Source organism: Chaetura pelagica, unplaced genomic scaffold (assembly GCF_000747805.2).
Source record: "Chaetura pelagica isolate M959 unplaced genomic scaffold, ChaPel_1.0 scaffold53, whole genome shotgun sequence".
NCBI lineage: Eukaryota > Metazoa > Chordata > Aves > Apodiformes > Apodidae > Chaetura > Chaetura pelagica.
Genome location: NW_009952880.1, coordinates 2,148,608 through 2,171,408, shown reverse-complemented (window position 1 = coordinate 2,171,408; position 22,801 = coordinate 2,148,608). Strand labels below are relative to the sequence as shown.

Genomic DNA, 22,801 nt, shown 5'->3' with positions numbered 1-22,801 from the left:
TGCTGATTTTACTATCAGGGTTTCACAGCCATGCAGTTTCCACAGCCATCTCCATTTCCATGCGACTAGCCACTAAGGTGTGAAATCCTAGTCCGTGACACAGAACCAAAGAATGTTTCCTATAAAATATATGTAGGAAATAAAGGCCTTCTCTTTTCAGTTCCTGAAAGAGGGCTTTTGGCAAAGATGCCAATGAAATGGAAGACTATTTTTTTTTCTCCTAGAGAAATGGCATGTCATTATAAATGTGCTCCTTTCTGGCATATGCATTTTTCCTTCTCACTCCTAAAGGTTCTGAATTCAGCCTGTGAGCTAGTAGCAGCTGTGATTTTGTAGAGCATGTCTAAATTTAAAGGTTTCTTTTTACTTCAGAGGTGTATACGTGGGCCTCCTGGACTCTTGTTTCACGATCAGATTAATCGTTATACTCGTTTCCTGACATTTTTTGCCTCAATAGCAAAGTCTGATATATTGATCAGTAGAACAGGACCAAGCAGTTCCTCTTTGAGCTAGTGCCCTATGTCTGCACTAACACAGGAACACTTTCAGGCAACCCAGTGGTCTCTGCCTCTCCAGTTACATCATGGATGCAGCCACAGTTGCCTATGAGTGAAGCTGTGGAGCTGTTTCACTGATACCACTTGAGAAAGGGAGCAGAGGGCTGGTTTTACAAGGCATTGCTGCACAGTCAGCTTCAATTAAGAATGAAAGATGTGAAAAATAAGTTAACTGTGGGGTAGCAGGAGGGTTTTTGCTGTGCCTTTCCTTCCAGCCTGGTGTTTAATTTTTTGAGTGCTGTTTTCCAGGCCTTCATTTAGTGCTCTGAACTAAAGTCTGAGTGTGTGACAGGGTGGGTTCATTTCTTCCTTGCCGTGGAGAACTCATGATGGAAAACCCTGCTAAGTTACGTGCTTCTTTCATACTGCTCTTGTCAGGCTTATGCCATTTAAGAGAATGACTGCCCCTGGCAGTAAGCTCACCCTGCCACTTGCATTAGAAACAATTCCTCCAGTGAAATGCAGTCTGTAGGAGCAATTCTGACAATGCAGATTTTGAAGCTGGTGTCTTAAGCAATTTAAAAACCACTTTCTTAAATAGAAAGTTTAGTATAGAAAGTACAGAGGACATACCAGTTCCTAGGGCTGCAAAGGCAGAAAAGTCACAAATCCTGCGTAAAAGTTACTGAAGTAAATATTGTTTATTATTTGTTTTTCTTTAAAAAAAAAATTTCCCTAATGTTTGTTTCTCCTAAAAAAAAATAAATTAAAAATTAAGACAGTTTAGTTAATGAGGTTAAACTTGATTAATAAGGGATTCAGAGTATTCCTTTTTGCACACCAATTACCATGATTCTCCTTTTTCTTATGCTTTTGCATGCTCCTACTGGCTCTAGTATTTTATCAGGAAACACTTCCTTTATTTTAAATTTTTTTTCCAACCTTGTGTTATATCACAGATTTTAAGGTCTTCAGTTACTAGGCTGTGGCTCTGTCTTGAATTCCGTGAAATGTTTCCTGTCAAACTAGGAGACCATATGCCCATGTTGGCCTAAAATTCTCAGTGCATCATGTACCAGAAATAGAAGCTGGTAAAGATTCTTCAGAGATTGTGTTCACTTGTTCCAAAGACCTGGTTTGTTTATGGAAGGGATACTTGCAGTACATAAACACTATTTAAGGATAAATGTCTCCAAAATGTGGAACAGTTGTTCTCTTCTCCTCTCCTCATCTTCATGGTATTTTTAAGGAAAGCTATACAACACCCTATATTGAGCCTCATTTACAAGTAGGTATTAGAGTCTTGAAAGGAAAGAGCAAATAAATAATTATTTTTGCAAAACCTACTTTAGAAATTTCACTCAGTTCCTCATAAACCTTCTGAAATTATTAAGGGTCAAATTTAAAAATAGGTTTCTCCATTTTTAATAGTTATACAGTTTTACAGATTGCAATCTGTATCATTCAGCCTGGATGTTGGTCTATTTTAATACTTTTATAGACATGGCATTTAAAATAATTTATTTTTCAAGGCAAATTAATAGGAATTAAGGCTAAAATGAATATAAATTAATTTTAAAGGTTACAAGCAATCTACAGCCTGTCACTGAATAAAGCTTCACAGAATCATTGGAGCTGGAAGGCAACTCTGGAGTTAATCTGATCCAACCCCTCTGCTCAGAGCAAAGTCATCCAGAGCAGGGTGTTCAGGGCTGTGTCTCATCAGGTTTTGAATGTCTTCAAGGTCAGAGACTCCACAGCCTTTCTGGGCAACCTGTTCTCTTCTCCAGGCTGCAGACTCCCAGCTCCCTTAGCCTTTCCTTGTATGACAGATGCCTGGGCCCTTAATCATCATTGTGGCCCTTCACTGGACTATCTCCAGTACATCTGTGCTTTTCTTGTACTGGGGAGCCCTGCACTGGACACAGAACTGCAGGTGTGGCCTCACTAAAGGAAGGATCACCTCCCTCGACCTGCTGGCAATGCTCTGCCTAATGTAACCCAGAAGACTTTTGGCACTTTTAGATAAGCTAGCTTTAAAAGATACACACATGGTGGGGGTTTTTCAAGAGTTGTTTTGTTGTTGGTTTTTTTTTTTTTTTTTTTTTTTTTTTGTTGTTGTTTTTCTTTATCTTTCCTTTTTTTATTAATTTCTTCTCCTTCGGGAACATGTTTGAGCCTTTCTTACATTGTTTTGTGCCATGTTCTCTGATGTTTTAAACTCTCTTCTGAGTTAGACAACACGTTCTGTTTGAACCATAATACGCAGTTAAGATTATATTGATGTATTTTCTATCGAGAAACTTTCATGGGGATTATATTAGAACCAACCACCTAGATACAGATTCTGCTTTATCATCTTGTTATCTGGTAGTGTTTGGAATGGATTGGATTAGATAAAAATGTCCATTATGAAAAGGCCACTACTTTTCAATATTTACCATGCCGTGGTATCTGGGAGACCACAGTTTCTATCCTAAGCTCACTATAGGAAATAACTATGGTAATTTTGTGGTATGGGTTGGCAAATGTTGATTTTTCTGAATGGAAACCATTCTAGGAGCAGCACATAACAAGATCTGCAGCGAGACGGCAGTCATAAGCATATTGAAAATAATAGGTGGACATAGTCCACTTTGGATCCCAACCTAGTAACAGCTTTCTCAAGGGGACTGCAGGAAACACTTCCTTTATTTTAAATTTTTTTTCCAACCTTGTGTTATATCACAGATTTTAAGGTCTTCAGTTACTAGGCTGTGGCTCTGTCTTGAATTCCGTGAAATGTTTCCTGTCAAACTAGGAGACCATATGCCCATGTTGGCCTAAAATTCTCAGTGCATCATGTACCAGAAATAGAAGCTGGTAAAGATTCTTCAGAGATTGTGTTCACTTGTTCCAAAGACCTGGTTTGTTTATGGAAGGGATACTTGCAGTACATAAACACTATTTAAGGATAAATGTCTCCAAAATGTGGAACAGTTGTTCTCTTCTCCTCTCCTCATCTTCATGGTATTTTTAAGGAAAGCTATACAACACCCTATATTGAGCCTCATTTACAAGTAGGTATTAGAGTCTTGAAAGGAAAGAGCAAATAAATAATTATTTTTGCAAAACCTACTTTAGAAATTTCACTCAGTTCCTCATAAACCTTCTGAAATTATTAAGGGTCAAATTTAAAAATAGGTTTCTCCATTTTTAATAGTTATACAGTTTTACAGATTGCAATCTGTATCATTCAGCCTGGATGTTGGTCTATTTTAATACTTTTATAGACATGGCATTTAAAATAATTTATTTTTCAAGGCAAATTAATAGGAATTAAGGCTAAAATGAATATAAATTAATTTTAAAGGTTACAAGCAATCTACAGCCTGTCACTGAATAAAGCTTCACAGAATCATTGGAGCTGGAAGGCAACTCTGGAGTTAATCTGATCCAACCCCTCTGCTCAGAGCAAAGTCATCCAGAGCAGGGTGTTCAGGGCTGTGTCTCATCAGGTTTTGAATGTCTTCAAGGTCAGAGACTCCACAGCCTTTCTGGGCAACCTGTTCTCTTCTCCAGGCTGCAGACTCCCAGCTCCCTTAGCCTTTCCTTGTATGACAGATGCCTGGGCCCTTAATCATCATTGTGGCCCTTCACTGGACTATCTCCAGTACATCTGTGCTTTTCTTGTACTGGGGAGCCCTGCACTGGACACAGAACTGCAGGTGTGGCCTCACTAAAGGAAGGATCACCTCCCTCGACCTGCTGGCAATGCTCTGCCTAATGTAACCCAGAAGACTTTTGGCACTTTTAGATAAGCTAGCTTTAAAAGATACACACATGGTGGGGGTTTTTCAAGAGTTGTTTTGTTGTTGGTTTTTTTTTTGTTGTTTTTTTTTTGTTGTTGTTGTTTTTCTTTATCTTTCCTTTTTTTATTATTTTCTTCTCCTTCTTCCACCCCCTCCCCCCTTTTCTGTTTCAGGAGATGCCTCCCTAGGTAGCTGTAGGGGTAGATCAGAGCTGTAGGCCATTTTTATTTCCTAAAGCTATCTAAAAGGAAGCCATCAAATATTTGTGCTGAAAGGGCAATCACAGGACAGAGTAAGATGATTATATTAGAACCAACCACCTAGATACAGATTCTGCTTTATCATCTTGTTATCTGGTAGTGTTTGGAATGGATTGGATTAGATAAAAATGTCCATTATGAAAAGGCCACTACTTTTCAATATTTACCATGCCGTGGTATCTGGGAGACCACAGTTTCTATCCTAAGCTCACTATAGGAAATAACTATGGTAATTGTGTGGTATGGGTTGGCAAATGTTGATTTTTCTGAATGGAAACCATTCTAGGAGCAGCACATAACAAGATCTGCAGCGAGACTGCAGTCATAAGCATATTGAAAATAATAGGTGGACATAGTCCACTTTGGATCCCAACCTAGTAACAGCTTTCTCAAGGGGACTGCAGGAGACTCAAACTGTAGTTACTTTAGTTCTTGATCAAGTATTTAAGCTATAGCTGCCCGTATGAAATGTTTTCTTGTTATACTTTTTCTGTAATTAAAATTAATAGCCCTAAGGGGATTTTTTTTTAAGTAAAAGTAACAGGTAAATGTTACCTCACTGGTTTTCACCAAGAAGTAGATGCCTAATTGACATTTCCTCTCTTAGTCTTGGATGAAAAATTTAGATCCTTATTTTGTAACTCTGAATTAGAAATTATTCTTCCAGTGTAGTTTCCAGATTTGAGGTGCAAATTTGGGAGGATGTAGGTGATCAAAAGGCAGTGAGACTGAGGCTTCTGAGACACTTAATGGCTTTTGAAACTTTTACCCCTGAGGAGCCTTTCCCCTGCTGATTTTAGCAGCCTTCAGCCAAAATCTACAAATGAGAGTTTCTCCTCTCAGCTGCTGGCTTTCTAAGCCATTTTCTATATAAATAGAGATCACGTGGACTTTAATAAGGTCAGGGAATGTTTTTTAAAAGTCTGAGATTTTTTTTTTCCCCCCTCAAAACTTAATTTTGCCCATCTGATTTCTGTGGAAGTGGGAACAGATGCCAGAAGCTGAGAACTCCAGCAGCTTTGTGTTCATGCTTGCAGCAGAGTGCTTGTGGGATTGGGACCCTCAATTACTATCACATGTACAGTTACATATTGGCTCTTAGCTGAGATCTGGAAATGCACTCTGGTTCTTCTACCATGTCAAAGTTAGGAGTGTTTAAGGAAATATGGATGTATCTTTGCTCCATTCTTATCTGTGCCTTAGATGAGTGAGATTACTTCATGAAAGAACGAATACGTGGGGTGCCTTCCTGAACATAAATCCTCTGGTGTTGAGGCCTGCACTTATGCACCTAATTCTATGTTTTGGTGCCTTTATAAATGTCTCTTTATCTTAGAAAGTGATTCTGTCTATAGCAAAGTCTAACTATTAATTGAGATTCCCCATTTGAGACAAGCAAGGTTTGGATATTTTTCCCATATGCCAAGAAATTAAAGAGTCAGAAGCACTTCCAGAGCATTTCTTAATGTCTCTTTCAGTGTGCTTAGTCCAGTTACATATCAGAAGGAGTCTAATTTTGTGTTTCTAAATTGAAAAAATGCAAGAGTCTCGTAATGACTTAGATTTGTTCTCTACTGGCGCTGAGCGTGTTGGAAGCGCGCGGCGCTGGGGAAGGAGCAGCGATCTGTGTGCATGAGCTCTGGGCGTTCGGGCAGCCACTGAGCTTTGCTGCTGCTGTGTGAATCTGTCTCAGCAAAGTGCTCGTGGAGGAAGGTTTATATTATTTAGGGACAAGGATGACAGTTACTAAGCCAGGTTCAATCTGTCCTGCTTATGTGCACTAATGCATCTACCTAACTTTTTTTTTTTTTTTTTTTTTAATAAGGAATAGTGTTATTCCTAAGTTGGACTTATTTTATTAATCTTTTTTTAAAAATTTATTTCTTTGTATAGGCATTTTTTTATAATTGTCTGAGTTGTCAAGTTGATTTAGAAAACTGGGAAGAAGTTCAGCCAAAAAATTAGCTATTTTTGCAGCAGTTACTAAAAAGGACTGATAAAACCTGTTACAATACAAACATAATTCTGGTAAAGATGCTGAGAGATGCTGCTGGCATCTTTTTACTGTGTTAGGTGATAAACTTTGAAAAGAAAACAGGACTCGGGCAGATTGAAGTTCAAATACTCACGGGCACACCTCAGTAGAGATAATGCATTACCGTGAATCAGTGTACAGGTGGAAGAGAGAAAAATGGTGTTATACTTGGGGGACAGCAAAGATAATCAAGGCTCTCTTCTTGAGTAGCTTTAGCCAGTCCCACTAATGGAAGTGCAATAGAAGAAACTGGGTGCACAAGGTATGAGTTTGTTTTTACAGATGGCAATGCAGACAAGTTGGTAATTGAGAAGGAGATCATGTATGTGTGCTGTTTGATGGGGGACAGCCTGTTGCACTACTTTGCTGTGTAATTGACTTGGTGAGTTATTGGAGACAGAATTTCTATTCCTCTTGAATAGAATAGAGTTGCTGCAAAATTACACCATTATTGTGCAGGGAATGCAGGTTTCCAGGTTGTGGTTTTTGGTTTTGGTTTTTTTGTATGTTTTTGTTTTGATTTGTTTTTTTGGGTTTGGGTTGTTTTGTTTGTTGTTTGTTTGTTTGTTTTTTTGAGTTTTTCCCCCCCCTTTTTTTTTTTTTTTGTGTTAATAAAATTTTAAAATTAATTTTTGGGTTGCCTCCATGGAGGTCTGTGTTGTACTGCCTGTAGTCAGTGGCAAAATATACCCAAAGGGATATCGTCTCATAATGTTGCAGCTGTTGCTTAAGGGAGTGGAAGAGATATAAGGATGATCAGCTTGTGTAAATTTAACGTTAAGACCTTAAAAATACATTATAGCTAGTAAAAAATGGTTTAACAAAACTGCCTTCTAAAAAATCGTGTAGAATAATTAGGTAGATATTTAACTCCTTGCCAACCAGATTAACGTATAGTTCCACCAGAAAATATTTCTCAGTGTTCATTACAAATGCCTCATACCGTAAATATCTATAAGTGTATTTATTTATTCTGTGTATATGTATTTGGCCCAACAGAGGATCACATATATTTTAACACACAGTGTTTAAAAATCAACCACCACTAACTGTCGCAAGGAAATCTAGCCTGCAGGAAAAGTTTTACTTTTTCATATTTGTGCCACTGCAGATCTTGAGTGGGAAACTTTGAAGTTAACTTCCATCCCTGTTTGGATTAACAAGGAGATAAACTGTGAACGACATGTTTTTCATTGATAAATGCTGAAATGAATGAAAATTCTTAAGTCATTGTAAAGCATATTGTGATTACTTATGTGATCCCATCATTTCTCTGTGGCTCCTAATGGATGATTGAAGTGATGGTAAATTCCTGCATGTGGAGCTCAGGTTCTTGCTGAAAGTGGGTCTTGTCTGAAGTCAGTTCCCTTCCAGCTCAGTGGCAAGGTTGGGTCAGCTGTAGCTTGAGGGAGGAAATAAAGGTGAGGAGATGATGGGGGTGAAGAGATCCAATTATTTAGTTACATATTTGCATAGCTTTGTTTTTCTTACTTTAATAATTTAATTGTTTTACTTTAGTATCATGATATCCTAAACTAATATCTTACTGAATTCTTCTTGCTTAGGACACAAAGACATGGTATTTTGCCGCCTGTTGTTTGGGTGTTCTGTGGGGGTTTTTTGAGTAGTGGATGCCATTGCCTATAAGGTAGCTTTACAGAATGCAGGGAAATGCTGCAAATGGTTGGGCAAAATCTGTTCATCTGCATTTTTGCTGCTGATAAAAAATAATTGCAGTTTACATGCACATTAGAATATTTACTCTCCCTGAGAGACCGCAGGTAGGATTCTGGAAGGCTGTGCTAGTAGTAATGTTTAATTTACTGTCTGCTTTTCTCCCCCTCTACACACAGACTCTCCCATCCCCCCAGTTCCACTAATTAAAAGTTTGTAATACAGGATATATTGTTAAAAGATGTTGTCACAATAGAGCATTAAAAATCCCACTAAACTTTTTATATGAATTAGGTGTATAATTTTAACTTTCCTCTTGGCATTTTTACTTTCTTCCTACCTTGCCTTTCCTAACCTCTTTCTTATGCAACTTTCAAATACAGCTCTTTAATGTAATTGCTCTTGAAAATGTCTTAGATGAAGAGTTCGGATTTGGCACATTAAATTGACTTCATGAGGCATCTGTTAACTCGTAGTTAAGGTTGAAAACAATTTTTTCTTTAACACTCTGCTTTATGTGTTTTGCTTTTTCTGACAACTTTTGCTTTGGGGCTGAAAATTTGCCTGGTGTATTCCTGAAAGCTGTCCAAGTTATAAAGGGAAGAAAACCCAATTACTTTCATTTTAATTTAGACGTAGTTGCAGCAAAAGCAACTAAAATCTTAAAATGTGAAACTTTACAGGGACATAGTTGTGGCTGTTTTCACAGTTGAGAGAGAAAGCAGTTTTGATTAAACACATTCAGAAAGGTCTGAGTGCCTCTGCAGCCAAAAGAAGGAGGGCTGAAAGATTCTTTTCCCATCCTAGGCAGCAGAAAGTAACACTTACTCCAGATGCTGCCTTGCTGACCAGGTTTTAAGCTTCAGTAAATCTGAACCTCACCCAAGTTCCAAGAACTAAATACCTCCTCATACAAGGAGGACAATACCTGAAAAGACCTAGTGGGTGTGAAACAAGAAACTCCTAAAGACTCAGAGCAGTGCAAATGCAACATATGCAGATGTAAACATGAGAGTATTAAATTTTTCTAAACTGCGTGGTAGCAGCCGGACGATTGCAGGTATGGGACCAGCTGCTGATCCTCTCCACAGCAAGTCACCTGGCTCATACTTAACAGAACATGTTCAGGTTTCCTGATACCTCCCTTTTGTACCTGCTGTGCTGCCACAGGGCATCCAGAGTCAGCATTTTGCCTTTTTTCTTCAGGGAAGCATGTACGGTTGTAGCCCCCGACTTTTGTCATTGGAAATTGGTTAGGCATGTGCTTATTCTTGAGTTGTATTTATGATTTCTCTGCACTTTATGTTCTGGGGCTGCAATTACAACGTGTTTCTGATATGTAAGGAAAGACATAGTAAAAAAATCCACTCAGGCTTCATCGTATCTTTGTTTTGTGATGGGGAAGTGAAAGTAATCAGCAAAAAGACAAGTTTTGTTGTGTCCAAACCAAGAGGGTGATGTAAGAAAAATACTTGGCTCATGCTTGTGAAGCCTATTTGAGTTTCTAAAAGCATCTTCTGGCAGAAATTTTGAAAACAGGATGTGTTTGGCACTAGCAGAGTGTCAGGCTCTGTTGCTTAGTCTAGCTAGCTAAAAAGCTACAGTTCCTAAGCAGTGTTTTTGGCTGTGCTTTTACAATTCAGATTTTGCTACAAGAAATTCCATTGAAATAATAGCTGAAAGTTCAGAACATTTTAAAATTTTTTTTCTCTTACTGTGTAGTGTAATGACACAGCTACGAGTTTTGAAATTATGTATACTATGGAGTAAGTTTTTGAAAACCTAAACCAGTTTTTTATTAAAAACAAGAGCCTGATCCTGTTAAGATGCCTGAGCTAATTACTTGTTATGTTAGTATACATTTTCATTGCTTAGCAGAAAGCACTACTAATAATTTCCTTGTGTAAATGAAATATTGGTAACTAGTGAAAATCATTTAAAGAGTTAAAAGAATTAGGCATTTGGTCTTGACAATCTGTACACCAAGTTTCAGACTTGTTCAATTTGAAATGGTCAAGATATGAAACCATAAAAAATGTGAGTAAATACTCTGCATATCAAGGGTTGTTATGCAATTACATGCTTTCGGCATGGTTCTTACTGAGGGAAAACAGTAGAGAGATCTGCAGTACTTGTTCAGTGAATAATTACAAACTATCATAGCGTAGCTACATAAGAATAATAATCCACTTGTTGGTTTGCTACTAATAAAATACTAAAATCTGTGCTTACTTTTTTCCCCCAGAGCAAAGCCACTATGACTGTAGATTTGTAAAAAGTTATCTGAAAAACTTAACATCCCCTCTTTCCCCTACCCCCTCAGTTTTGGCCAATCTCCAAATTTTAAACAGCTGAGCTGATTTAAATGAAGTTTTCAGTACCGAAAAAGAAAAGAAAATTAAGCAAAAAAAAAAAAAGTTACATCTGGGCTGACAAAAGCATGTGCCACATTTCAGCCCAATGTTATTTGAGACAACCATGGTATGAATGCCCAGACCTAGTAACTGGAATGGGAGCCAGGCACTTCACTGTGCTGACCTCTTCAGGATTTGAGGTTGCAATGTAGATGTTATAAGGCTTCAGATGATTAAAGTTTAACTTAGTAGATGCATATTTTATTTATTTAGACCCTTTTGGCTGATTCTTCCAAGGCTGTATAGGAAATTTTCATGGATAACTCCAGTTAGTGCTAGTGGCATTAATCATAGACTGAAACCTTTTTATCTGTGGCTCAAACCCTCTCTTGACTACTTACGTTTTCTGGGCTGATTTTAAGAGATTATTTTGCTATGATAAGTATAGGTTCACATTTGAAAAAGAGCAAAGGATTCCATAACATGTTTCTTGAAAATGCTAGCTAATGTGGTGCTTAACAGAGCACTTGAGCACATGGCTGAGTTTTATGGAGGTCGTGGGCCATAGCTGTTGCACAGACTTTGCTGAATTGGAGCTCAAGTTGCCTGTTCCTTTGCAGGACTATCTAGAAAACTAGCAATATTGTCCATTATTATTGCCTAGTACATACACTCAGTATGCAAAGCCAAACAGACTCATGTAGAAGAAGTATAATCTCTTACAGTAAAAGTTTGAAGTATCGTGACTAAATAAAATTTAACGCAAAAAAAAAATTAGATAATTTCTGTTGGCCAGTAACTTCTCTAAAACTCAGTATATGGGAAGTAAAGACCCATGTTTTTTGGTTTGTTGATTGTTTGTTTTGTTTGGTTGGTTGGTTTTTTGGGTTTTGTTTTTGGTGGTTTTTTTTTGTGGTTGGTTTGTTTTAAAAAATTGTATTAGTTTAAGAGAAGAGGACTATAGGAAATATAGGCTTTTAAAAATAGCTTCTGTTTTTTCTTGCCCACATCATCAACATTTCTCAGGTGTACTTTGACAAGCAGGTCTGTTCTGTGTCTGGTGGGATCTGGGAGTCAATAATATTTAGTCCAGTTCTGTCACAGTCCTGTTTCACCTCAGAAAATCAATTCTAAAGCTTATTGTCCCTACTGTAAAAAGCTGTTTTGTAACCAAGAATCTCAGCAAATTAACTGCATTTATTTTTTTTCAGAGGATATTTAATTCTTAATTAATTATTTTATGTGATCTATTTTGAAACATTTAGGGGAATAATAATTGTTGATTATCATGTAATTTACTTAAATAATACAGAAATAAGAGAAGGTAAAGAAAGATAAGCAATTCTTAGAAGAGCGTGTAAGATGAATATACACACTTTGCATTAAATAAGCACAGGTATGGGGCTTTTATACATATAGCTCTTACTAGATACTATGTAGATTGGTGTCATCCAATCTACATTGTCGTTGTATTATTTCATTGCAACTAATGTCCTGTTTGAATGAGATCTTTATTTTAAAAAAGAGAGAAAAAAATTAGTTACTTTAGTCAATGTTTAAAGATCCACTAGTTCCATTACATTCAATGAATACTTCAGTGTTATTATACATTATGTCACCTTTCAGGTGTGTACAAATGCAGAGTATAAAATAGATCATTCTCTGTATTTTAAGTCTTCCATGACTTGGTAGAGGGTATATCCCAAACTCAAGGAACACAAGCAGAAGTAGAAGGGTGGAAAGAATGACTCAGGTTAAGTCTCCACTTGGTTAATACACCAAACCAAGAAGCCACAGGCTGACAGACAAAAAGTAGGAATGGAAAGGAGCAGCTCTGGAGTTGTATCCAAACCCTGGCCATGTACAGTCATTTCCGCTTGGAAAGTTTCACCCTTCAAGTAGACTGAATTTGGGTTAGTTTAGTGCAGCTTTATTGTACTCTTGAGGAAAATATTACAGCAGCCACATGAAGCTGCAAAAAATACAACCACAAGAAGAGTTGGGAGCTTCAGTTTGCATATAGGCAAGCGCACCTTCACAGTGAGCTGCATGTCATATACACAACTAGTCAGTTGTTTGCTGAAGGACATTAGCTAGCATATAGTTCTCCCCATAGTCAAATAGAGAAAAACATTATACATTACTGCTTCTGATTTAAGAAACAAAGTAGGAATGATGGAAGGGTGTGAGAGAGAGATTATCTTGATGACAGGCTTGATTTTATTGTATCACCTTAAAGTAGCACAACCTGCTGTACTAATGAAATTGTGTTCTTGGTTTAAAAGGGCAATTGTTAGCCTGACTTTGTGCTCACTAAAAATATTTCCCCAATCTTGTTAAATTATTGCACTCATTTCAGGTTTTTATGGCTGTAGAGCTTACCAGCCCTTGTTTCTTTATGTTTCATTCATTTTCCTTGTATTGATGATTAATGGAGGATGTCGAACGTTAGAGTGAGCAGGCATCAGCAAATGCAAGATCATAATTAGTTTAGCTGACGAGGGCCTCTGATAGCACTTGCATCTGGATGGAAAAATTACCCTATAGGGAACTGGCTGCTCACCAGGTCTTTTTAGTGATACATTGTGAAACACCCGATGAATCAAATGCCCTTTCAATGCCAAGAAAGTGTTCCAGTCTTGAAGCCAAAATTATGTCTGCAGAAAGCTTTCCATTTGAAATGTATCAGAGTACAATTATAACCATTGTATTTTTTTGGCATGAACACCAGTCTTCTACAGTATGGACTAAAGTTAAATAAATTACTTAAATTTTATGAAAGCCTGAAATTTTGCCTTATAGTGTTAGTAATTTTTAATTTATAATAAAGTTAGTTTTCACCCAGGCTGTTTTTCTCAGTACTCAGTCATTCTTATCTTAGACACTGAAGGTTTCAAAAAAGAAGTAGAGTTGAAATCCAGATTTTCTTTTCAGCAAAATAATTCTGTTTCCTGCTTATTAGTATTTGTACCCTGAAACACAGCCTCACTTTGTTTAAATGAGAAGTTTAGTGAAATAATTAGTCCATAGAAAGAATTTAACAAGCAATACTCATAAATGTGTCTACTTTTAAATATTCCTGGATCATTAAGAAAGCTGATAAATGCACAGCTCAGTCTGTTTAAAAATCAATATGTATTTAGAAAGTTTAACTGTGCCTTTCTTTTCTTGATTAACATAAAATAAAAAATTCTATCCATTGATGAGATACTGTTTTCTGGGGTTTCAAGTGAAGTTGAAAAGAGGTCTCATTAAGAATACTGCAGTTTTATTTGTTTGACAGAGATTGCTCCTCTTTCTTGCTGGGCGGTGGGAAACATATGGTAACTTATACCAATTTCCGAAGTGAGACTGGAACTGAATATCATGTATTCAATTAATGAATTATCATCTCTGTTAAAGGAAATAGCATGATGCAGATACAAACTGTAATTAATTGAAGTGTTGGTTTTTCAGAATTCTTGTTACAGATCGTACTTTAAAATTGAACAAAATAAAAAGAAGTCATCTCCTGTGAAGTACAATGAGCAAACCAGGAGAGTTTTACAGAATGCTCTGTGTCAGCTTCCAAAGGGGTTTTTCAGAATTTGCTGTTTAGAAGCCATCATTAAATGCACAAAACCTGAAGTTCAAAAAGTTAAAGCTGTTATTCTGAAAAGACTTTGGTGTTTCACACACCTCATCCATCACTCTAGGGTTAATTATAATGAAAATCAGTGGTGCCTATTAAGCACAATTGAACCTGACCTCATTATGGGCAGTGTGGTTTTATATTGTCATTGTTGCCAGTCTAGAGACAAAACTCCTGTGTTGATTTGTCCTAACTCCGCAGCTCATGTGACTCACCTCTGACCTGTTTTTTTTCCTGTGTGTTTTTTTTTTTTCTTCCCTATTTCAGAGACGTAGAGGCTCGGGTGTTTTTTGTGCCAATTGCCTGACCACAAAGACCTCTCTCTGGCGAAAGAATGCAAATGGTGGATATGTATGCAATGCGTGTGGCCTCTACCAGAAGCTTCACTCGGTAGGAAGAACTTACTGGTTTGTTGAGAAAAAAAAGGGGTTATGCAGCTAAGCTGGGCAGCTGTGGTCTTGACTGGTTGTGTGATCAGTACCACTCCCTGGCCTGCAGTTAATTTCCTAGCGGGGTTTTGCAGTATGGTCACTTTGGGATCAGATGTGATTCATTATGAAATAGGCTGGGATGCTGTGGGTAGATGTGTTTGAGATCGCCAGTGATGCATTTAATTATTTTGATACAAAATAAGGGGAAGATTATTTCCTTTCTGGGAATTTCATTTAAAGGCATACAATGTGTTGTGATGAAAGGTCTCTTAAGTGCACAAGCCCTCATGTTAGTAATAAAAAAAAATAAATCATAATAATAAAAAAGATTTCATGAAGATACGGGGTGGTAGGTTGTTTTGGTCTGTTTTTCTACAGTTCTTATAGTCTGCTGGAGGATTCTGAAGTAACTCAACAAGGAAGTTACTCACTTGATGGCACTCATTGCTCGTTGAGAAGATTCACCATCCTTCAGGATCAGGCAGTGAATAAGCAATAATCATGAGGTGTCTATATTAGTTTTTATCTTACCACACTTGGCTTGATCCTGAAAGATGTTGAATGGTCTGGTCCAGGTCCAGAAAAGCCATGCTTAAGTGTGTCCTTGAATCAGTGCCAAAATGCTCCAGATCTTTCAGGTTAAGACCCAGTAGTTAAATATTGTCCCTGCTATCTTTAATCGAAGCCTATGGAACAGTCAGGTGACCAAAATTTGACTCTAATGAATTAATTTTTTCACCATGCCCATGAAGTTAAGAAGCATTCCTATTTTTCAGAAATAGAAACTGAGACAGCCTTGGGGAGTTTGCCAAGTCGATATAACAATTCAGGCTTAGACACCAAATCAGAAATCTATGTTGTGATTGAGAGTGTGTATTTTTACTAACTTTTTTTCAGAAATTCTCTTCCCAATTTCTTAAAAAAAAAAAAAAAAAAAAGCACTTAGGAAATGATATTTCAATATTTCAAATTTATTAGGACTCCCAATTTGTAAAGCCAAGTCCCAAGCCTATGCCTATTTCTCTTTAAATTTTAGGCATAAGCTTCTAAATCAATTAGTAGTTTCTGTGAATGTTGCCATTGGTCTTGTGTTCATGCCATGTAACAGTCCTGTTTACTGAAGATCATGTTCAGCCAGCCCATTTAATAAAAAAGAAAAACATTCCAATTTTTGAAAGCAGCAAAACCATCACTAGCCTGACAGGTTAGCTGTGTTTGCTGTGTGCTGTCTTCTTAGATCAATAACTGTTTTTAAGCTCCAGAACAGTCCAGAACCCAGACAGTCAAATAACATCTGAGCTGGAAAAGTGGACTAGTGCACCTCTGGACAGGATCTCGGCCGAGTTTTGCTCAAAGTACCTTCCTGGAGATCACTCAAAGTTCTAGACACAACGTCTAATTTAAGGGAGTTAATCAGTGGAAAAGATCCACAAGGATTTTAAGGACAGTTTGGCTTTTTAACATAAATTTGACGTTTGAGTCCAGTTATTGGTAGATCTTCCATTCACACCCCACATTTTCCCTATTTTTAATATAGTTTTCTAAACGATAGTGTTGGACCTTACTGTGATAAAATATTGAATAGATAAAAGCTACTAGAATCAGTTTTAAATTCAAACACGTAACTCAGGTAATTCTCATGAATCAACAGGAGCAAACTTGTGCACTTCCAACAATAATATTTAGCAATACAATATCAAACTTTATTTTCTGCATCTAGAAAGTGAGAAGCTGACACAATCTTTAGCTCCACTGTTCAAGCACAGCTATAAGCTGTCATTCAACGGACATTTGAGATTAATATCTTCAATTGAACTTTGACCAAACAAATGCAAAGAATTTAATTAAGCCTTCACTCTGCTGTGGTAAGATAGCAACTCCATTGTAAGTTTGAGTCTGAAGTAATCAAGCAAATCTCTCCATTGGAACACCTTTTGAGGCAGTCCCATGCAAAGGGAAGCACTTTAGACTGGCACCAGAAAGATGACAGTTTCTTTTATTTGTCTGCCTATCTAGCTAGCTATCTCTTAATGAAAAATTAAAGTATTTGTCAGATATGTTTTTTAATTAAGAAGTCTAGGATGATGCAGTTATTATGTAGAGGTCTGAAACTGTACAAATTTGAGGGAATAGTACTGTTCCCTTCCATGAACCACGCAGTTAAACTAAATTATGCTACACAGCTCAATAAAATTCACCTATAGCCATTTCATAGCTCTGTTTTGATTGGATTATCCCAATCAAGAACTACTGTCCTCATTACCTCAAGTAATACATGTATCTTTAAGGTCCCTTTTTTAACTTGTATTGAATATGAAGAAAAATCTGTTGTCTGTCAGATAACTACTAGATGGTGGTGACTGACAAATGTTAAAATGATAGTAATTTTTGCAGTAAGTCACATTTCCATTTCTGTGATACCCTTGAATAATTTCTTAACATATTTTAAAAAATGTTCAATCCATCTAAGGGTCAATTGCATGTAACTTGCCAGATTTTTCACATTTCTCTCCCCTAAAGCAGACAACTATGCTAAGAAATGTGTAATAATATTCCAACAGACAATTACTAGAATATATTTAGTGAAAAAAATGCTTCCAGTTCACTGAAAACATATATACAACAATCACATTTGCTTACATAGAAAGATATATCCCTTGTCTCCCCAGAATTGTGAATGTGACCATTTATATTATAGTGCTGTTCCTTGTTTTCTAATGGAATCATAGAACCAGAGAACTGTTCAGGTTGGAAAAGACCCTTGGGATCACCGAGTCCAACCATCATCCCTACTCTACAAAGTTCTGTAAACCATATCCACCAACACCACATCCAAATGACCCTTAAACACATCTAGAGATGGTGATACAACCCCCTCCCTGGGCAGCCTATTCAGGTGTCTGACCACCCTTTCTGTGAAAAGTTTTTTCCTAATGTCCAGTCTAAACCTACTCTGTTGCAGCTTGAAGCCATTGCCTCATGTTCTGTCACTAACTACCTGTGAAAAGAGACCAGCACCAATCTCTCTACAATGACCTTTCATGCAGTTGTAGAGACTGATGAGGTCTCCCCTCACCTTCCTCTTTCTCAAACTAAACATTCCCAGCTCCTTCAAGCATTCTTCATAAGATTGATTCTCTAGGCCCTTCACCAGCTTCGTTGCTCTCCTCTGTCTGCCCTTGCTCCAGCACCTCGATGTCTCTCGTGAAGTGAGGTGCCCAAAACTGGATACAACACTCCAGGAGTGGCCTCACCAATGCTGAGTACAGGGGGAAAATCACCTCTCTACTTCTGCTGGTCACACTATTTCTAATACAAGCCAGGATGCTATTGGCTTTCTTGGCCACTTGGGCACACTGCTGGCTCATATTCAGCCGCTTGTCAGTTAGAGCTCCCAGGTCCTTTTCTGCCAGACACTTTCCAGCTACTCTGCCTTTGCTTCAGCTAGATACACAGTATTTCTGTCTGTGACTTCCTAAGAAAAACGTGGGTAGCTTCACTGCACTGAGTAGTCTGTTTTATTCAGCTAAAAACTAGCTGGATGAGTACCATCACTTGCATGTTGAAGAATTTTTAAGTTAGACCTACAGCCCTTAAGTCCTAATAGCATGTGACTTGGAAGAGCCTGAGCTACAAAGAAGTTTGTGAGGCTCCTTAATCTTAGGTATGAAAATGCTTCTTTTAACAGTTTCCAGGATCAGGCTTCATATCCGTAGCAAGAAGAGTAAGACTAAAGGTGTTTCCAAATTATCGAAAGGTTATCTGGAAGCCACATGAAAATACTCTGTATTGTATAAATAGAACTTCAATAAGAGCAATGTCAACAACATTGCAAGATCTCACAGCATGTCAGCATATTAATTGGCCATTGATTCTGCAAACTATAAACTTTATTTGCATAGAATTTACACAGAAAATATTATCATTTTATCTAACCATGATTTTGCCTCAACTTTGATCTGTTTGAGGAGACTGGTTCAAGGTGCTGTTTTTCTGCTAAGTTTAAATTTTTCTTCTTAAAAACCTAAATCAAAGTGTATATTACTTCTGATTTAGAGTTTTAATTGAAAGTCAAATCTTAACAAATAGCTGCACTGCCTAAAATGCAGTTAACCGTCCAGAAGGAGCTGACTTAAGGGAAATAAATAGGTGAAAGGGGAGAGAATGATGGCAAGTCATTAGAGAAACTAGATCCCTACAAGTACTAGAGTGAGCCATCTTCCAGCTCTGGATGGTTTTTTAATTTATTTAAAGTTATATATATATATATATATAATATATATAAATTATGTTACATTTGAGGTAAAAATTGTTTTGAGCATTGACTGTAGGCCAAAATTTGATCTGCACTTTAAAACAATGTTGAAACGAAAATTTCCAAATAAACCTATCAGTGGAGTACTGTATGGAGCACTCTTCTGGCCTCCCACCAAAATAGGATTATGTGTGCATTTGGATGAGACAGATGGCAACTGCCAGCACACCAAACTGGATGACTTTTTGGTCATTTTTGTTGTTTTAGTATCTGCCCAGTAGGGCGACACATACCAACATTACAGCACCATCTTTCATTCACATGCCATGTCCTTCCTGCTGAGGAGCTTTTCAAAAAGACCTGGCTGCTGTCCTTCCAAATACTATTTTTTTTTCTTCATACAAAAATATAATTGTAGAATCATAGAAACATTTTGGTTGGGAAAGATTATAAAGATCATCAGGTCCAACTGTTAACCTAGTACTGCCAAGTTTACCACTAAACCACGTCCCTAAATATTTTCAGTTCTCATCTAAATAGGCCACCTACGCTGAACTGGTGTGGGGAAGTTGCAAATGGAAACAGAAGTCCTCACTTGGTTCTTCCCTCTGCTGCTTCCTCAATGCTTTTTTCTTTACAGACCCTTTTTTCCCACCTTCAGGACTTACTAGTACATCATCAGTAGCATTTAGAAGGAAATACAGGAGGGATATAGGAGGGGGAGTTGGTACCGAAGTCCCAGATAGACATTTTGGTGCTTGGGATAATATTTTTCCTGGACTTTCTTCTCCATCTTAGTCTCTTTTCAATCACCATCATCCCACTCACCACAACAGTGAACATGCAACCCTTATTAACCCTTATTATGACCTGTTGGAGAGTAGTGTAGGTGAAAGAGACCTGGGGGTCCTGGTAGACAGGAGGATGACCATGAGCTAGCAATGTGCCCTTGTGGCCAAGAAGGCCAATGGCATCCTGGGGTGCATTAGAAAGGGTGTGGTTAGTTGGTCAAGAGAGGTTCTCCTCCCCCTCTATTCTGCATTGGTGAGGCCGCATCTGGAGTATTGTGTCCAGTTCTGGGCCCCTCAGTTCAGGAAGGACAGGGAACTGCTTGAAAGAGTCCAGCGCAGAGCTACAAAGATGATGAAGCGAGTGGAACATCTCCCTTATGAGGAAAGGCTGAGGGAGCTGGGTCTCTTTAGCTTGGAGAAAAGGAGACTGAGGGGTGACCTCATCAATGTTTACAAATATGTAAGGGGTGAGTGTCAGGGAGATGGAGTGAGGCTTTTCTCAGTGATGATCAGTGATAGGACAAGGGGTAATGGATGTAAATTGGAGCATAGGAGGTTCAAGGTGAATATCCGAAAAATTTTTTTTTACTGTGAGAGTGACAGAGCACTGGAACAGGCTGCCCAGGGAGGTTGTGGAGTCTCCTTCACTGGAGACATTCAAAACCCATCTGGATGCGTTCCTGTGTGGTGTACTCTAGGTGACCCTGCTCTGGCAGGGGGGGTTGGACTAGATGATCTTTCGAGGTCCCTTCCAACCCCTAAGATTCTATGATTCTATGATTCTTTTGCAAGGTGACAGCATTGGTGGTCAGCAAGCCACATATTTCCTTTCATTTTCTGTCCATGTCAGAAGGTGACGGGTATCAAGGAAAGCTTCACCCAATTCTTATCATAGTCTGATCTGTGCAGACCTCTCTGCCTAGCACCTGCTTTGGTGCCAGCTGCGTAGGGCCATGTATCTCCCACCTCATCCCCAGCTCGCAGCACTATCTTCTAGCATGTGTCCCCCAGAATTTTTCAGGATTAAGTGGTTATAAATGCTTTGACAACTTGGATAATTCATGCCTTTTTATGTAAACAGGTGTTGTATGTCTAAGGTGGTTGACTTAGTTTTGATAAAACAAACCAATGCTTAGTTTACTTTTTAACATGAGGGGTGAGCAGCTAGTGTTGTGGTTGAAATTTGGTCATTCCCACAAAATTCTTTTAATTAAAGAATGGTTTGGGTTGGAAGGGACCTCATAATATAGCTCTTCACAAAAGAAAAGATAAATTTGTGTGAACGTGGTGTTGCAGATTTGTTTAATATCTCTTTCTCTTTTTCCTTTTGTTCATTATGTGTGTGTTCCATGCAGACTCCCAGGCCTTTAAACATCATTAAGCAGAACAATGGTGAGCAGATCATTCGGAGAAGAACAAGAAAGCGCCTTAACCCGGAGGCACTTCAGGCTGAGCAGCTAAACAAACAGCAAAGGGGTAGCAGTGAGGAACAAGTCAATGGAAGCCCCTTAGAGAGGAGGTCAGAGGATCATTTACCTGAAGGTCATCAGAGAGAAATTCAGCTTCCGAGCCTCAGTAAATATGAGGCCCCAGGTTCATTGACTAAAAGCCATTCTGCTCAGCAGCCAATATTGGTCAGCCAAACTCTGGATATTCACAAAAGGATGCAACCTTTGCACATTCAGATAAAAAGTCCTCAGGAAAGTACTGGAGACCCAGGAAACAGTTCATCGATATCAGAAGGGAAAGGAAACTCAGAGAGGGGCAGCCCAATAGAGAAATACATGAGACCTGCGAAACATCCAAACTATTCACCACCTGGAAGCCCTATTGAAAAATACCAGTACCCACTTTTTGGACTTCCGTTTGTACACAATGACTTTCAGAGTGAAGCTGACTGGCTGAGATTCTGGAGTAAGTATAAGCTGTCTGTTCCTGGGAATCCACACTACTTGAGTCATGTGCCTGGCCTACCAAATCCTTGCCAAAACTATGTGCCTTATCCCACCTTTAATCTGCCTCCTCATTTTTCAGCTGTCGGATCAGACAATGACATTCCTCTAGATTTGGCGATAAAGCATTCCAGACCTGGGCCAACTGCAAATGGTGCCTCCAAGGAAAAGAGTAAGGCACCACCAAATGTAAAAAATGAAGGTCCCTTGAATGTAGTAAAAACAGAGAAAATTGATAGAAGTACTCAAGATGAACTTTCTACCAAGTGTGTGCACTGTGGCATTGTCTTTCTGGATGAAGTGATGTATGCTTTGCATATGAGTTGCCATGGTGACAGTGGACCTTTCCAGTGCAGCATATGCCAGCATCTTTGCACGGACAAGTATGACTTCACAACTCACATCCAGAGGGGCCTACACAGGAACAATGCACAAGCTGAAAAGAATGGAAAACCTAAAGAGTAAACCTTAGCACTTAGCACAATTAAACAGAAATAGGTTTCCTTGATGGGAATTCAATAGCTTGTAATGTCTTGTGAAGACCTATAAAGCACTTCATATAGAGAGCATGCCTTATCCAATATTAAATCCCTTGTTCTTTTTTTTTGTCTTCATTTTTTTCCTTTTTTTTTCTTTTCTGTTTTTTTTTCCCTTTCAAATGAGTGGGTTACCAAGATAAAAAGAACAGTTGGATGGTGGCCAGAAGGGAGAGAAGATAATGACATGGGACACGGCCCACCAAAGCTAGCCAGAATGCAGTGAATCATGGCGAATAACCTTGAGAAAGTTTTACCGGACAATTAATACCTTTGCTATTGTGTAAGAGACATAACTGGCAAGAGTGCAAAGATGTGTATATGTATATACTGCTGCAGGGGTATACTGAACATATGCACATTGTATATAAGAAATAGACTTGTTAAATATACAGATGTTAAAAGGTCATTTTCTTTTCTTTAATTTGGGCTAATTTCTGCCCTGCAACATGCCTTAGGATTACTTTGTCCTCAAAGCTTTAGCAGAATTTCATCTAGATTTTTCTCACTCAGCTGATTTTTAGCTACCATTTTATCACTACATTCTTTCTGGCACACTTTAGTCTAGGAAAACCATTTTGTGCAAGTGAAGTC

The 22,801-nt window shown here is 38.1% G+C and overlaps 1 protein-coding gene across 2 annotated transcripts in view; it reads left to right on the top strand.

Moving 5' to 3' along the window:
• Positions 1–22,345, top strand: part of TRPS1 (trichorhinophalangeal syndrome I) — a 180,348-nt gene extending 158,003 nt beyond the window's left edge. For both annotated transcript variants that reach the window (XM_009995352.1, XM_009995354.1), the window contains exons 5-6: positions 14,510–14,632; positions 21,075–22,345. In XM_009995352.1, coding sequence (XP_009993654.1) covers positions 14,510–14,632; positions 21,075–22,136 — 1,185 coding nt within the window. In that variant the 3' untranslated portion in view covers positions 22,137–22,345. The remainder of the gene's footprint in view (positions 1–14,509; positions 14,633–21,074) is intronic.
• Positions 22,346–22,801: the final 456 nt, after the last annotated feature.